At 37.6% G+C, this 17,184-nt stretch overlaps 1 protein-coding gene across 4 annotated transcripts in view; it reads left to right on the forward strand.

The window, feature by feature from the left end:
* Positions 1-17,184, forward strand: part of LOC112564568 (G protein-coupled receptor kinase 5-like) — a 43,846-nt gene that overhangs the window by 13,709 nt on the left and 12,953 nt on the right. For 3 of the 4 annotated variants that reach the window (XM_025239472.1, XM_025239474.1, XM_025239473.1), the window contains exons 3-13: positions 2,879-2,991; positions 4,067-4,144; positions 5,430-5,533; positions 5,773-5,865; positions 6,323-6,527; positions 6,842-7,032; positions 7,959-7,996; positions 15,167-15,256; positions 15,366-15,454; positions 16,022-16,141; positions 17,006-17,143. In XM_025239472.1, the coding sequence (XP_025095257.1) occupies positions 2,879-2,991; positions 4,067-4,144; positions 5,430-5,533; positions 5,773-5,865; positions 6,323-6,527; positions 6,842-7,032; positions 7,959-7,996; positions 15,167-15,256; positions 15,366-15,454; positions 16,022-16,141; positions 17,006-17,143 (1,259 nt within the window). Of the gene's footprint in view, positions 1-2,878; positions 3,021-4,066; positions 4,145-5,429; positions 5,534-5,772; positions 5,866-6,322; positions 6,528-6,841; positions 7,033-7,958; positions 7,997-15,166; positions 15,257-15,365; positions 15,455-16,021; positions 16,142-17,005; positions 17,144-17,184 lie in introns of those variants that run through there. The other variant, XM_025239475.1, reaches the window with a different exon arrangement.

Here is a 17,184-nt window from a genome sequence, read left to right on the forward strand (position 1 = left end):
ACCAGATGTGTCTTTCTTGAGCAACATTTCATAATTCTGTAGTGTTGAATGTGTATTCAGATCAAGTAATGGCAGCATGGTTGATAGCTGTTTGTTGGTCTCCTCAGACAATGCAGCTATCTGTTTTGATACAATCTGTATATGAAGATACTTCTCAAAATGTCTTTTTTTCTCAGTACAAAACATTGTACACTGTATAAACATGAAAAAAGAGTTTTATGACATTCAGTGTCTCACTTGTATACTTTGCATGATTAGTGCATGATGCTCTTTGTTCTGGGAAATATATTAATGAGGGACATGTGAGTTAAATATCTAAAATTGACATCTGACGAGATGTTGCCTTGCAATCATATGTTCTTTTGCAAAGCATGGTGCATAAATGTGCATTCTTTCTGCATAGTATATACAGGTGCTTATAGTCTATCTCTGATTTAGTTTAACCCATGCCTATTATGTGCAATAATGAGCAGGTCCTATATGGGATGATCAGTCCAGTCTTTGACGTTCATAAGCCAGTTCTTTTTCTGGCCATTGTGGCATTGGAAGACATTTACGATCATAAACAGTTGATTACCTTGGACTCACAAGGAAAGTTGTCTGGTAGGCAGTTGCAAATGATGCTATGGTTAATGACAGTTTTCTGGCAGATTAGTTTGGCTAGATTTTATGGAGGTTGACCAAATCTTCCTTGCTCGTGGAAGAAAGAGGGACTTTAAACAAGGGGGAGGGGGGAACGAAGAAAGATTTGTCGATAGGAAATAAACAAAAGAATAATGTTACCTCCAGCATGTTAGCAAGTAGTAGAGAAGAAACCTTGCAGGAGTAGAAAGAGGTGGATTATCTGTTGCAGTGTAGTATAGACATAAAATGTTGGTCATACTTCTTTATTTCCGGCTCACTTCCAACTCAAAGCATCCATGCACACTTACATGGAAGCTGAGGAGGAGAGCTTCTCACGCCAGCCATCACCAGTTCTTATCTGCTTGCACAGAACTTGGGGTACAGCTTGATCAGCTTGGTGTTGCAGGTGTGCTGGGAGCAGTGTGACTGGGCTGTTTACATCAGATTCTCTGTTTGATTGCTGGTAGGAGAATGTTTGGTGCTGGGAAAGAAGGGTATCCCTGTTGGAAGACCTCGGCATGTCTGCTGTGTAGTAAAGTGAACTGGGATGTCTTGTGATTAAAAGATTTCTTGGCCTTTTTGTAATCAAGGTTAGCAGCTGTAAGCATGAAACAGCTAATATAAAGTTAAGTAGTAAGAGAAGGGGAGGATATTATTTAGTAGAAGTTTTACTGAAAGAGACTACATCTGCATTATGGTATTTGGACCATTTTAGTAGTTTACATTTGATAAATTCGTGCAATCAGAAGTGTCTTCAAAAAGCGCTGGTTCTGTTATAAGAACCATTGCTTCTGCATGGACAAGAATTTGTTAAATTTTCATCTGAAATAGGTGAAGAGGGCTTTTTAATCTCTGAAAAAATGCATGACATGATTGCTGAAAGACCTAAGGCAAGTGTGCTTTCTTCTTTTTCCTTATATCACATCAGTTTCTTCATACTACTTAAATAGCTATATAATAAATCTGACTGAAGTGCTTGACCTGAATAGCTATTATAGATAACTTATCAGCATGGCTGATTTATTGTACCGTCCTGAAGCATTGACTTTAAACTCTGCAGAGCTTCTTCTATCCCCAGCCTTGGTTTAAAGGCATCCTTAGTCAGGAGAGAATGTCTTGATGCTGATGTTCTAATATGCATTTATACTTAGGCCCATGACAGTGAACCTATCTTACACTGGTAATAGCTTGAGGGAACTGCTCTCTTTTTGGGCCCTCTCTGGATGTTTGTCGCTTTTAGTGTCTCTTACTCATCTGTTTTTTTCTTCTTCTTTTATTGTTTCTCTGTATCGCTGTAATGGATTGTTCTTTTTATGCTTGCACCTTGCTTCTTCCACTTACAGACTTCACACACAATAGTCTCTTCAGCCTGTTCTTTGTCCTGGCTGTCTTGTCTGCATTTTTTGGTTTATTAATGATTAATTGTTCTCCACTCACCGATGCTTCCTTGGTGCTAGAAACTGATAAGTTGTGTATGCTGCTGTTCACAGTGTTGCCTCCTAAAATGTATTCAAAATATAACTTCCAACCCAGTGCTCAAACTTGCCTTTTTCCACCTTGCCTTGACTCACACCTTTAGTTTTATTTCTTCTTGTCTCCATGTTTGTTTGTTGATATGTTCTACGTATGCCTTTTTGAGTCTGTATTTCTATATTTGTGTATTTTACTTTTTTGCATTGTGCCTACTTTAAAGTTGGCAAATGCATTATAAATTATGATAATTGATATTTAACTATATAATTGTATAATTGTATTGTATATTATTGTGTGGATTTTACAAACATATATACAGATCGTTACTTTTCCATTCTTTTACTAATTAAAATGAATTAAGTATAAATTCTATCAACACTCCCTTTTTAAACAATTTGGATACTTTTTGGAAATGAATTCTACATTTATTTCACATGCATGATAACAGCATAAACACCTCATGAATAGTCTTGGAGTAGTCTAGACCTATATGGTGTAGATTTCCTTAAAATTTTACTTGTCATGGGAAACAGCAACCGAAGGGTGATCATCTCTCATAAGTAGCTCTTGACAGCTCTTGAAGCTGCTGTGACCAGTGTTAACAGAACTTTGTCATTAATCTAATGCTGTTATAATGCCAGTGTATGCCAGCTTGCCCTGTTTGGTAGCTGGCTTTTGTCACACCAGAAAGTAATTTTAGTTCTGTGACTTTTCACCTTAGTCCTATTAGCATGCTGTTTGTTACCCAAGGTAAACCTGCCTGTGTTGACTTTATCTACAGAAGTGACTTACCACTATGTGGTGGAGCAGCAACCCATTGGATCTCGACTCTTCAGACAGTTTTGTGAGACCAGTCCTGGGCTCAATAAAGCCATCGGTTTTCTTGATGCTGTGGTGAGAGTTTTTCTTTGTCACCAGATGAGGTGATTATAAGAGCATCAGTTTTATACCTCGCTACTGTTATATACTATCCTAGAAGTAAGAGACATTGTTAACACTGTATTTTCATTCAAATGCACACCTGCTTTGTGATGGTCAAGTCCCATTTAAGTTCATTATCATTGTACAGTTGCACTCCTTGCTTCCTCTTTAGTCAATTTTCCAAGCTGGTCATTCTGACCTGATACCTTATATACCAGTCTGTTTTCCATTCCCATTTAAAGTCAAGGAATGCTACATTGAGAAGCACACTTTATGCTGTGTGCTCAGCTGGGTAGCTGAGTGTCAGAACTGGTTGCTGAAATGTATAAAGGTAGTGGTATACTGTTCAAACAAGGTTAGGTACACAATGGGACTGCCTAGTCTTTTCTACCTTTGTCATTAGGACAGATCCCAATGCTGGGATTAAGAATAGGATTGTGTTAGTGGGAGTGATAAGATAACAGTCTTTCAGGTTGAGAGATACCTCCCAAACTCTCATATTTGTTTTCCTGTGGTCATCTTACATGTTGAAGGCGAAGAAAAAACAAAAATCATGTTCATTTCTTTCAAGACTCACCACCTTACAAACAGTTGACCTGACATCTACAATGGCATGGTCACTTTCAGCAGAAGTTGGCAGAGTTTTTACATGTAAGAAATGAGGGAATCTGCAAGATAGGAATACTTGCTAAGGAATTTGTGCTCCTTATTTGCTGGATGTTTGTAGCCAGGGGATGTTATTTATATTTATTGAAGAATTAAGGTAACATGATCACTGCAGTAGTCATGTTTTTGCTTAATTCTAAAAGAAGGGGAATGAAGATTTTTCTTATTGTTGTCAGGAAATTGATGAAATGGGCAAAAGACCGTATCTGACATGATGTAGCATTATATCAAGGCTTTATACCATTTAATGATTATGAATCTGTGATGCTTGGAAACTGTAGCTTATTTGTTTATATGCTTTGTTTTTTTTTCAAGATGTTTCACAAAAAAATTAGTTGATGTGCTAAAAATCATGCTTTTTAAGATTTCATTTTGTGTACAGAGAGAATATGAAGTTTCACCAGATGAAATGCGCCTGGGGAAGGCAGAAGAGTTATTTGAACGGTACTTGCAGTCAGATGTACGTTTGATTTTTCAGTTTATAATATAAACTATAAATGATATTTCATTTGTTTTGTCTTGGTGCTTGTTTCATATAATGGATAAGACATAGCAAATTTGCTTGTGCAGTGCAGACGCGTGAAGCTGGGTGTAAGAGATAAAGAGATATGAGTGTTACTGGTTCACAGAGCATAGATTCCTGCCCTAAACAATTGAGAGCTTTGTGTGTGTGAATCAACATCACAAAATGTCTTAGCATGATGCTTAACAATATAACATTTTCTTGTAGATTAAATAAAAAGTTTTCTGTTGTTTCAAATATTCTCAACATATAACATTTGTAACACTGATTTAAAAAAAAAAAGCTGTAAGAGATGGTTGAGAGATATTTTGTCTTGACATTTTCATGAAAATGAAATATCTAAGCAGACTGAATTATTTGAAAGTGGATAATTTAGAAAAATACTGGCAGAAGTGGGTTTAGTAAATCATTAGTGCCAATTTCATGAGTAAAACTTTATGTAGAAATGCAAATTTTACTTTGTTTAGAGCTCCATCCTAGATAGTACTACTATTAATGATAATTAAACCTTCTCCTCCTTGCAGTTAGTCTGGTATTAAACGATTTCTGCTAAAACATGCCAACACCTATGTTACACTATGCACCTAGCAACTTAAATCTTAATCACAACCCAAAAAGTATATCAATAGCCCTACTACAATTCGCTTATAAAGTTCAGACTATATAAATTTATAAACCCAGTCTCAGTACATTCCAGCCTTCCATAATTTCTTAAAGCCTGTTATCACTCTTGTTTGCTTAACTTCAGTTCCTTTAAAAGAAAATCATAGAATAAGTTAGTAGAAAAAGCAGGAACATTGTTAGGATACAAACATCAAATATTTGTAGTAAGACTATAGGACTGCTGGGTACAGGAGGATGACTTAGGATATTCTCTGTATATTGAGGTTAGTAAAGAAGCTGTTTTTGTTATGGATCTTGACTTTTAATTTTCTATGTCTTTGCCTTAAAAACTTTCATCATTGCTAGCACTTAGGTAACCTCAAATCCTGAAGCCATATTTGTTTGAATACTTGTTAAAGGGCAGAGGATCTTTACAGTTTATTTTCATGCATATACTAACATGGTATCACAATATTATGATTGTTACCAGTTTTGTTAAATCTTAAAAAAGATGTTACTTTTTCAGCATATGCTATTGCTTCAGCTTTTCACTATTGTGTTATTTGTGGTTGGTTTGTCTACTTGACCATTTATTAATTTGATATAATTTTTCTTGCAGTCTGAGATGTTTGTTACTCAGCTGAATGGAAACTACGTATCTGCTGTAAAAGAAGAAATGAGTCAGAAAAACTCCAGCAAAGAACTTTTTAACCGTTGTGCTGAGTAAGTGTCAAAAGTTTTTATTGTTACCTAGTCAAATAATCTTATTTTCTGTTTCATTTAAGTTTAATAAGCTATAGTTAACAAGTTATTTAAAATCTGCTGCTAAATAAATCTATGACATCGTCCTTATTAGATTTTACATGCTAACTTTAAACTTTGAAATATTACCTGCAATGAGCATTTTTTCCCAATTAACCAAATGTCTAGTAGTTTTAGTAAACCTTTGTTTTATTTTCCAGGATTGTAAAAAATTATCTTTCGGAAGAGCCATTCAGAGAATTTGTGGAAAGCATGTATTTCAAACGCTACCTGCAGTGGAAGTGGCTGGAAAGGTAATTTTTTTCCTTTAAGATTTTTTTGTGCCATACAAATGAAGATAAAGAATAATCTGTCTAGCTGTTTCAGTTGATGCTGTATAATGTTAAAAAAAACTAGTGTCACAGAGTATGCATTCCTTTTTTGCTCAAACAAATAACACTTGTTTTGATAAACCAGAATTTTTTTGTGGTATTACAGTTGTAAAAATAAAGTGTCTTTAATTTTATGTATCATCTTGTAGATGCATTTTGGTGATGCCAGTGTTTCTGACAAATTTAAGATGATATTTAAATGATGCAGTCAAAATGGGCTAGATTACACACTCTCTCTTTTTCATCCCAGCTGATCACAATCAGTCTGTTTTTTTTTTAATTTTTAATTTGTTTTTAGACTGTCCCTTGCAAGAAAAGAATAAATGCAGTAATTATGTGCATGATGATGTTCATCATGGTGTTTTGCTTTCTTTTACAGTCAGCCAGTCACGAAAAATACATTCCGAATGTACAGAGTTTTAGGTAAGGGTGGGTTTGGGGAGGTGTGTGCATGTCAGGTGCGAGCAACAGGCAAGATGTATGCTTGCAAAAAACTTGAAAAAAAACGAATAAAGAAGCGCAAAGGAGAGGCAATGGCATTGAATGAAAAGCAGATTTTACAGAAAGTCAACTCAAGGTTTGTGGTGAGTATAACATACATGGGTACTTTCTGTATTTATTGGGCGCTTTATACTTCTGGTCAACATGGATTGATTTCTTTTTGATGTCATTATAGATGACAACCTACAGCAGTTAAAATAATAACGGAGGAAGAGAAGAATGGCACAATTTGTTATGTAGAAGAAAAAAAATTGCCTTGATTAAAAGCATGCATGCACTTTTAAAAAATAATTATGTGAATGCACTGTTATTGGTGAATTTCTCATATGCTTTAATAGATGCCATTACTGGCATAACATCATTTTTTTTTAAAGGTAGTATATATGCATTTGTGCAGGTTAGTCTGGCTTATGCCTTTGAAACGAAAGAAGCACTGTGTTTGGTATTAACTATAATGAATGGAGGTGACCTCAAATTCCACATTCATAACATGGGAAATCCTGGATTTCCTGAAGAGCGGGCTGTCTTCTATGCAGCAGAAATAACGTGTGGTTTGGCTGACCTGCACAAGGAGGGTATCGTCTACAGGTGTGTCTTGTTTTGACTTCTTCAATTAAGAAATGGTTATCTTGAGCAAATCATGTTGCCTTATATTTTGAGAGGGTGGTCTATATTCCATGAAAAGTAGACATTCAACGAGATTTTAAAAAAAAATACTTGAACTGTTTAAACATTTATCAGATGTAAGAGCTTATAAGGTCACAACTAGCAACGTAATTCAAGTTTGTGCATGATGTAAAGAATATAAACTTTCGCTATAGATCGAAAAAAATTTAGAAATAATTATGTCGTTTGGGTTCAGTCCATGTCAAAGGCTTGTTTTCTGAAGAGCTAATTTCACAAATGCTTCTAAAAGGTTAGTGTATGCATTTTGCTTAATGTACTAACACTTATGTGCTTGACACATTTATAAGGTGTGTCTGTGTGTACATATTTAAGGGCAAATGCCATGACAAAAGGGCACTGTTGCTTGTGTTTTATTTATTTGAATCACTTTGTTTTAACCTTAACACTTACACATCTTCAGTGTAGAAAATATGGAGTGGTGGCTTTGCATAACTGTAGAATTAAAAGTAGGACAGTGCTTTGTGGAGGAGACCTGACCGAGGCCAAGACTTTCATTGTGTAATTTATCTGTCATGGCATTCTTTGAAAAACTAACAACTCCAGACTTTTACCTTCATGGACTAGAAAATGGTAATAGCCATAGGCTTGATGACAGACTCAGTGACATATAATGTCAAAGCCACCTACATCAGGGTGGGCAGAACATTAAAACAGCCTTATGGTATATTTAAAGCTTCAGTCAGTGCAGCACACTTAGTCCTTGAAAGCTGTTATGTTTTAGAGCTTTTTTCTTTTTGACGTGAAACAGAATTTTAAAGTCATGTAAGGTTGCTAGACAGTTAATGCTTTTAAAGAAAAATACCAGTACCTTTGAATCTTATGCGCAGAGACCTGAAGCCAGAAAATATACTACTGGATGATGATGGTAAGTCTGATTTGATCAGGAAAAAGAGTGTTTAGTTATCCACATTACTTTTGTTTCTCCATCATCTGTAGAACATGTATGATTGGGAATATTCTGATGAATTAAGCATTAAGGCTGGAAAGGACAGTTTTGTACATTATTGTCAGGAATGTACCCTTACTTTCTAATGATTCCACTTGCATTTAGGATGTGCATAAACTAGTAAGTGCCAGATTTCTAGCTTTGTTTTTATAACTGTACTTGATAAGCTTAGTGTATATGTGTGTGTTTTTTTGTGTTTTTTTTTAAGAAAATGAGAATCCTGAAAAGCGTTTAAATAAAAAAATGACATAATTTACCACTTGCCGTAATATTGCGACTTTTCTGTGCATGTTTAGCATTTAGCAGATCACTAATATCTATGGTCAAATGCTTTTGTCCAAATTACTGATGGTCAAGTACTTGTAGTCAAGCTTGAGTTTTAGATTTTTGGTTTTTTGTTATTAACTCATAACTGACATTCCACTAGCATAACTTATGTAAGTTATAAAAAATATTGCTAAAATAAGACTTAATTCAGTAGTTGCTGTTGCTTGTTATAGTAAAGGCTTACCAGCATGCAAAATTTATTTCAAGCGTCAGGGTTCAGTACTTTGTATGAAAGTGAGTTACCCCTGCTTCTTTCACAACATTCTCATCAGTTGATTGAATAAAGGGAAAGAGGGAAAGGAAAATGAAAAAATATTTTTGTAGCAAATGTAGTATATGGCTCTACTTTGGATTCAGCATGCAAAAGAACTGCAAGTATAGACTTACTATAATTACAAGGATGCTACAGTTTTGGCCTGTTTTGGTTCATTGGTGAGAATGTTGAAATTTGAAGACTTTTTGAACAGAAGGGAGATACTAGATTTTGACAGTACACTTTTATCCAGTTTTTGCTTTTACATGACCTAAGAAACAGTGCATTTGGATTGTTTCTTGATTTTTTTTTTTGTCTTTTGCAACCTTTGACTTAGTTCCAAAAATTAGCAGTTTTGATTGACTCATTTTCTTAACTACTTACTCTCAGTAGACAGGTAAATTATTTTCTGTAAAAAATATTTACCTTTTAATTGTTCATGCATACCCTCATCATTGTTCTTCCTTGCATGAAGGATCACTTCAAGTGATTTTTGTTCTTTTATCTGTGATCTTTCTTAGATCTTATAATCAATTGTTAATGAATAACTCATTTCTGGATAGAAGACAAAGAAGCACATATGTGAAGGCATTTTTTAAATTGGATAAAAGTGTGTTAATAAATGAACTAAACAAAACCATTTGTAACAATTTTGTTTTTTGCATCTGGTAAACCTTTATAGAGACACTAGGACAAACGGCTTCTAAGTATTTTAGTGGCACTTAGCTTGAAAAGTACCTTTATACATATAACTGTAGTACTTGCAAATTTTGTTTTTGAAGAAAGAGTGTTGACTTGTTTAGCTGTTAGGTAAACAAGACTTGCAAATATAAATCACTGACAGGTCTAGTAGGATGGAAACAATTTTTATTTTACTGGCTAGGTGAGGCTCAGTGCAGGATGTTTTCTCCCAAAGTATAGACATATGTACAAATATGGTCTTGCACAAAAATAGGTGAATAACCACCTTCTGTTGTCTAGATATACCTGCAAACATCACCATGCACAAAAAAAAAAGTGTCAGCAACAGATATATCAAGATGAACCTGTATAAGTTTACATAGTCAAGGTTTAATGCAGTGGGATAGCTGGGATCGTATATTACGTAGGCATATCTGTGTGATATCATAAATTTAATATCCTGCTATGCATAGTGATGTTTGAAGGTGTATGTATCTTGAGTATGAAAAGGAAGGGATTGTGGGGTGTTTGTCTAGATTTTGGAAATAGGATTTTCACTTAGTTTTATCAAGTCTAGAATAAACAAAGCTACACTCACTGGACCTTTAACTGTTTAACTTGCCATTGATATTGTTACCCTGGTGTGCATAAAATTTGCTAAGTTTGAAAAGAAGCATAAATAAACAATATATCATTGGAAAAAAATATGATTAGCGACACTTTATATACAAAAAGTCAGTCTTTAGTACCTGAATCCTTAACATACCACCTTTATGCAAAACAGAAACAAATTAGGTGCATACAATCTATCTATCTATTCCTCTTCGTGCATCAGGTTGCACATAAGGCCTCAACCAGAGTCCGCCACCGATGTCGATCGGCTGAAACCCGCTCTAGGTGACCCCATGTCCAGCCCTTTCCTTTCATCTCCCTTTCCACTGTTCTTCTCCAAGTTTCCTTTGGGCGGCCTCGTTTTCTTCGGCCATCTGGAGTCCATCGTAGGGCGACTCTGGAAAGGTCTGCTGTCTGCTGGCGGAGCACATGTCCAATCCATCGCCAACGCCTTCGTTGAACCTGCGTGGTGATGGACTCGGTTTCAGTTCTTCGGTGGAGTTCTTCGTTGCTGATGGTATTTGGCCAAAAGATGTTAAGTATGCGCCTGAGGCATCTGTTTTGGAAGACGTCAAGCTTGTTACTGATGGTTTTGGTCATCTTCCAGGATTCTGATCCGTAAAGGAGGGTGCTGATCACATTTGACTTGAAGATTCTCAGTTTGATCTTCTGGCTGATGTTTTTTGCCTTCCATGTGCTCCTGAGTGAGGCGAAGGCCTGGCTGGCTTTCGCCAGTCGGGCTCGAATCTCCACCTCGCATCCCGGTGTTTGACATTTTGGACCCAAGATAGGTGAAACTGTCAACTTCCTCAATCTCTTCTCCATTTAGTTTGATGCTGTCTTGGACTCTGGCGTTCACTCTCATACTTTTCGTTTTCTTTGTGCTGACCTTCAAGCCAAGGTTTCCAGCTGTTTCTGAGAAGGCCTTTGTTTTTTCATGCATGTCTTGGTGGCGGTGTGACAGCAGGGCAATGTCATCAGCAAAGTCCAAGTCTTCCAGCGTTGTTGTTGCTGTCATAGTCATGGTCCATCTGATCCCTCTCCTCTCACTGTCGGTGGAAGTCTTCATGATCCAGTCCATGGCCAGGATGAAGAGGAACGGCGACAGAATGCAGCCCTGCTTCACCCCGGTACTGACGTTGAAGGGGTCTGTGAGCTCCGTGTCACAGACAACCTGGGATTTGAAATCGCTGTACAGCATTGCAATGACCTGAACAAGTTTTGCAGGGACTCCGTAATGCCTCAGGATCTTCCATAAGGACTCGCGGTGGATGCTGTCAAAAGCCTTCTCCAGGTCGATGAAATTGATGTACAGCGGTGTGTTCCATTCATTGCTCTGCTCCAGAATCTGTCGCAGAATGAAGATGTGTTCGGAGCAGGATCGCCCAGGACGAAATCCTGCTTGCTGTGGTCGGAGGTCTTTCTCAAGAGTTGCCGTCAGTCTTGACAAAACAATCTTGCTGAAGACCTTGCTGGTGAGGGAAAGAAGTGTTATGCCCCTCCAATTATTGCAGTCTCCAAGATCTCCTTTCTTGGGTAACTTGAAGATGAGCCCTGTCTTCCACGCATCAGGGAGCTGCCCTGATTCCCAAACTTGCTTGAAGATTTCAGTCAGCTTGGGAGCTGTCACATTTATATCTGCTTTCAACATCTCTGCTGTTATTCCATCTGCCCCTGGTGCTTTGCCGCTCTTCATTGTCTTGACTGCTGCTGTCACTTCTTCCAGGCTTGGTGGGTCTGTGCAGATGTCAAGGTCTATAGCTGCTGGCTGGATGTCTGCAAGCTGAGGGGGATCTGGTCTGTTCAGAACCGACTCAAAATGTTCCTTCCAGCGCTGTAGTTTTTCTGCCTCTCCCTCGATGACATTACCGTTCACGTCTTTCACTGGCACATCACTGTTCTTAAACCCGTTGTTTAGCTGTTTGTTTATCTTGTACAGTGTCTTCAGGTCATTTTTACTTGCTGCATTTTCTGCTTCATCTGCCAGTTTCTCTATGTGGTCTCTTTTGTCGGTTCTTGCCATCCTCTTTACCTCTTTGTTTAGTTTTGCATATCTTTGTCTGAGTTGTTCTTTCAGGCGCTCAGATCTGGTGCTGTTGATTCTTTGTTTGGCTGACTTTCTCTCTTCTATCTTCTTCCATGTCTCTTCTCTGATCCAATGTTCTTTCTTTTTCCGTTGGAAGCCCAGTATTTTCTCTCCTGATTCCTGTAAGACTCGATTGAAGTCGTCTAAGGTCATCTCTTGTTGGTCTCCTAGTGCTTGGAACCTGTTCTTTACTTCCATAGCAAAGGCCTTTCGATGACTGGATTTTTCAGTTTGCCAGAGTCCACTCTCTGCTGACGTGCCTGTTTTCCTCGTGATCGACGTAGCTTCAGGGAAACTGTGGCTATCACAAGAGTGTGGTCACTGGCAACGTCTGCTCCTCTGTAGGCTCTAACATCTTGAAGTGAGCTCCTCCATTTTCGGTTGATGATGACATGGTCTATCTGGTTCTTTGTGGTCCCATCTGGTGATGTCCATGTTGCCTTGTGGATGTCTTTGTGTGGAAGAGTGTGCCACCAATCAGTAGGTTGTTTTCTTTCACAAAAGTCTGCCAGTCTCTCTCCGTTGTCATTGATGGTTCCGATTCCATGTTTGCCATGACATGCTCCCTGCAGGTGTTGTCACTTCCCACCTTGGCATTGAGATCGCCGACGATGAGCAACATGTCGTGGGCTGGAACGCTCTCTGAGGCTGCTTGGAGCTGATCGTAAAAAGCATCCTTGTCTTCTGCCTCAGAGTCATTTGTTGGTGCATAGCAGGCTAGCACTGTCAGCTTGGTGTACTTTGAATGGAATCTTGCTCTCAAAAGCCTAGGTCCATAAGGCTTCCATTCCAGCAGTGCCTTTTCCGTTTTCTTGTTGAGGAGTAGAGCTACTCCTTCAGAGTGCTGAGCGTCTGATCTTCCTGAGAACAAGATGGTATGTCCTGACGCTAGTCTCCTCTTTCCCGTGCCGGTCCATCTGACCTCACTGACTCCCAGGATGTCCAAGTTGTAGTTGTCAAACTCCTTGACTAGTTGGTGCATCCTGCCAGTCTGGTACAAGGTCTGGACGTTCCAGCACCCCACCCTCAACTTTTGCCTCGGCTTCAGTAAATCCACTGTCGGGGCGCCAGCTCCCTTTCGGGTTTGGCTGTCGTCCGTCATTAGTCCAGTCACCTGGTGTGCTTCATTACCTCCGCCATCTGTGACGAGTTCTCTGGTTTTAGTTTCTGTAACATACTTTTTTTTTACATGGTGGGGTTGTTAGCCCTACCACAACCTAATTTACCTCTAGGTGAGGTGTCCACCTTAGTCGCCTCTTACGACATGCCTGGCTGGATGGCAGGGACCCTATTCTTACAATGCTTGCTAGGCAAGCATACCCCGGGGTCCCACAGGGGGGTGCATACAATAAACTTTACAAAAATATTATCACAGCATTATTTGGTCTTGATGTTGATCGATTTCTGTGTCTGCCCGTCTTGCTGTTCTTGTCTATTTGCCATGTGCACTGCTTAAGGAGATATTTTAATTAAAAAAAATATTGTTAAAGGTTTAGTGCAAGTACTGTAGGCATTAGAATGTTTATGCCACATCCTGAGTGTCCTAATAAAACTCTTTTATTATTTTAACATGACATAATTCTTGTCTATTCGATTATAAGAGAATTTTAAAGATCGACCTGAATGGCTTATGTTTCTTGCAGCTATAGATATAGGCGATATGAAACTTCTAGAACATAGGAGGGTTTCCGTTTTTTTTTATCGTTTAGTTTAAGCTTAATTTTGTCCATCCAGTCCTTGATGTCACTAATACAGGCTTCTATAGTGCTAGCAGCAGAGTGAGATTCAGCCGGTGGTGTGGCACAGTACAGTTACGTGTCGTCAGCATATGATTGATGAGAAACATAGTGAGACTGGATGCTTGATGAGAAACATGGTGAGACTGGATGCTTGATGAAAGTGGTTTTGTGTAGAACATAAACAGAACTGGGTCAAGTACTGATCCTTGGGGAACCCTACAGGAAAGTGGAGCAAGACAAGATGTTTGATTATCAAAGAACATAGTCTGGGTCCTATCAGAGAGTGGTTGATAGTGTTGAATACAGCAGACAGGTCCAGTAGAATTAAGGCAGAAACATCACCACTGTCAAGGGCAGGTAATATGTCTATGGTCACTTAGAGTCTTAGAGAGAAAAGACAATTTGGAAACTGGGCGGTAGTTGTTCAACACATTGATGTCAAGCGTAAACGTCTTAAGTAGTGGTCTCATTGGGGCATTTTTAAACAAAGATGGCAATGAAGAATGACTTCACTCTACCTCATGGTAGGTATGATAGATGTTTGTCTAAGGGTGCAAGCAGATTATTGTTATCTGCAGGTAGATGTTGGCTGCAAGTGTGAAAAATGCTGACATTTGTTTGGGATTGGGGAACCTTTGGGCTCGAACATGTACAGTTTTTTCTTGTACAGTTTCCTTCTGTTCTCAAAAACTACTACTATAGCACGTTAAATGCAAACTTTCATCATCCAAATAACCCAAAATGTCACTCATTGTCTCTCTCTGTGTTTGGTGTTGATTCCTGGCAATGTTGTCATTGGTGTACTAACATGATGAGGTGCACTGTTTGCGTTACTCATTAGTCGCAAGTTTGAAGCTTGTACTTTGTTACTCTATAATTAACGGACAGATTTTAGATCCTAAAATTTACAGCTTAGTTTTATATCGCCTATACCTATTGATATCTGCAAAAAACATGAACCATTTGGGTTGGTCTTTAACATGATTTTTATATAATCAAAAGCAAGGAAAGTTAAAGAGTTTAGTTTCAAGGTTTAGTTTGGAGGTGGTAAAATTAGTTTACGGAATAAAGAATACAGAACTAAGTAGAACACAGTTTGTTTAGAAGAGATTGATTCCAGGATATCTTTTCCAACTGTATTCTTTTAAGGAACCTTTAACACAAGTTTCATTTGGTCATTGGTGTCAGCACTTCACTTGCTTCATGTTAGTCTAATAAATTTGAGACTTGTTTCCTCATACCTCTTCCACATATGATAAAGACATCAGTAAATTTACACAAAGATAATTTTCAAAAGTTTGATGATGCTTAATTAACTGCATTTGTTCCTTTAAACAACCAACAGATAACTTTCAACAACTAACAGATACTTTTTGCCTTTTGTTGATTAGGCCATGTTCGAATATCAGATTTGGGTCTGGCTGTGGAGATTCCACCAGGAGAAAGTATACGAGGTCGTGTTGGCACTGTTGGATATATGGGTAAGTTGCTTGCTGTAAAGAACTTTGACATTTTAATTTGGCTTAGAGTGTTGAAAATGTTATCAAAACTTGTAGATTACAAGCTGGCTCATCTGTTGTGGTGTTTCAGCACCTGAAGTAGTGAAAAATGAAAGATATACCTTCAGCCCAGACTGGTGGGGGTTGGGCTGCATCATCTATGAGATGATTGAAGGCAAGGTCAGTGTATGGCCAAGACTTGCGTACGTAAGGTACTGATGGTGTAGCTGATAAACGAAGCGTCACTCATTCTCTTCATATTGGTATATTATTGAATTTGAAATTTTACATGCACACAGCTAGATGCACACAAAGCAGACACTTTTTCTGAAGAACGTAAGTATACTTTTTCCTATTAAAGAAGCCTGACCCCCTCATCCATACACATTAGTAAAATATAAATATTTGATGTTTCCAAGACAGCATGCATACTTGTTAGTGAATACCTAAGACAGCTAACTAGCTAGAACACCTTAAATTTATTTTTATATGTATACTTGGCATTCTTAAATGCTTGATTAAAAAAAAAATTAGGAATTTTTTTTTTGAGTAAACAAAGACCATATTTATCATTATGTTAAGGAAAATGCTCCTTATTTCATGCTGAAACCAGCTGCACTGCAGATTGTTCTATATTTAACAGATTAAACAAAACCTAAATTTTGCAGAACAGGGTTTTCTTTTTCATTATGAAGATGTAAATCATTTTACATTAGATTTTAATTAGATCATGTTTTGAAATTACAGGCTCCATTTCGAGCTCGGAAAGAGAAAGTGAAACGTGAAGAGGTGGATCGTCGTGTGAAAGAAGATCAGGAAGTGTATTCTGCAAACTTCTCAGAAGAGTGTCGTTCAATTTGTCAGGCGGTATGTAAGAACTCACCAGTTCTTATGGCTTTTGGTTCATGAGATCTTTAACTACTCTTTGATGTGACTCAGTGGTCTTTATCTCTGCCATGTTCTAGTTTGCAAAATGAAAGTCTTAATTCATTGGTCACTGGAGATGATTGTTGGGGAAATGCACTCTTTATATTTAAACATATGCTTGTACAAACCTACTATTTTGCTCTCTTGTAAATCTTAAGTGAAAGAGATAAATGACATTAATGGAAAGCTGTGATCATTAAAAGAAAAGGTCAAACACAAGTTTACGAATACGAACTCAAAATAAACAAGACATTCTGAAACCTATCAATAAATATGAAGAGATATACGTTATCATAATATTACAAAAATCAAGATCTTGGGTCTCTTGCAGTAAGGCAAAGTGGGAAAATGTTTGCCTGAAGATGAGCTTTAGGGCAAGACTGTTGAAAGTAGAATAAAGTTTTGATGCTGAGGAAGCATTAATAAACACAATCACAGTCTTTAGATATGCATAAAAGAAAGTGCAGTATGGCACACAAAACACCTATTGTCAGTTCAGTTGACCTTTATGCGACGCAAAATCTAATTTGCAGAGCATGTAATAAGAAAGTATATGGTTTGTAAAGCAGAAAATGGAAAGATTGCTTGGTTTATAGTGAAAGTTAAATTTTCAGTGAAACAGAAACAATTCTGTATAGAGAAAAATTTCAGGCAAGAATGGCAAAATAAAATGAAGAAAAGATTTCAGGAAAAAAGTCAACTATTCACCCAGTGGGATCAGCACTTTGTGTATATATTTGTGAAGTAGAATGAGTTCAGAAGACTGATATAAGATTGTATTAATATTATACTTCATATTGACAGCTTCTGGAAAAGAATCCTCTCAGTCGGCTTGGTTGTGGCCTAGAAGGTGCTACAGATGTGAAATCACATGTCTTCTTTAGAATCATCAACTGGAAAAGATTAGAAGCTGGAATGTTTGAGGTTCCATTTGTTCCAGACGTAAGTTTCTAGATATTTGAACTTTTTTTTGCAAAGATGCA

This window comes from Pomacea canaliculata, linkage group LG5, assembly GCF_003073045.1.
Source record: "Pomacea canaliculata isolate SZHN2017 linkage group LG5, ASM307304v1, whole genome shotgun sequence".
Taxonomy (NCBI): Eukaryota; Metazoa; Mollusca; class Gastropoda; order Architaenioglossa; family Ampullariidae; genus Pomacea; species Pomacea canaliculata.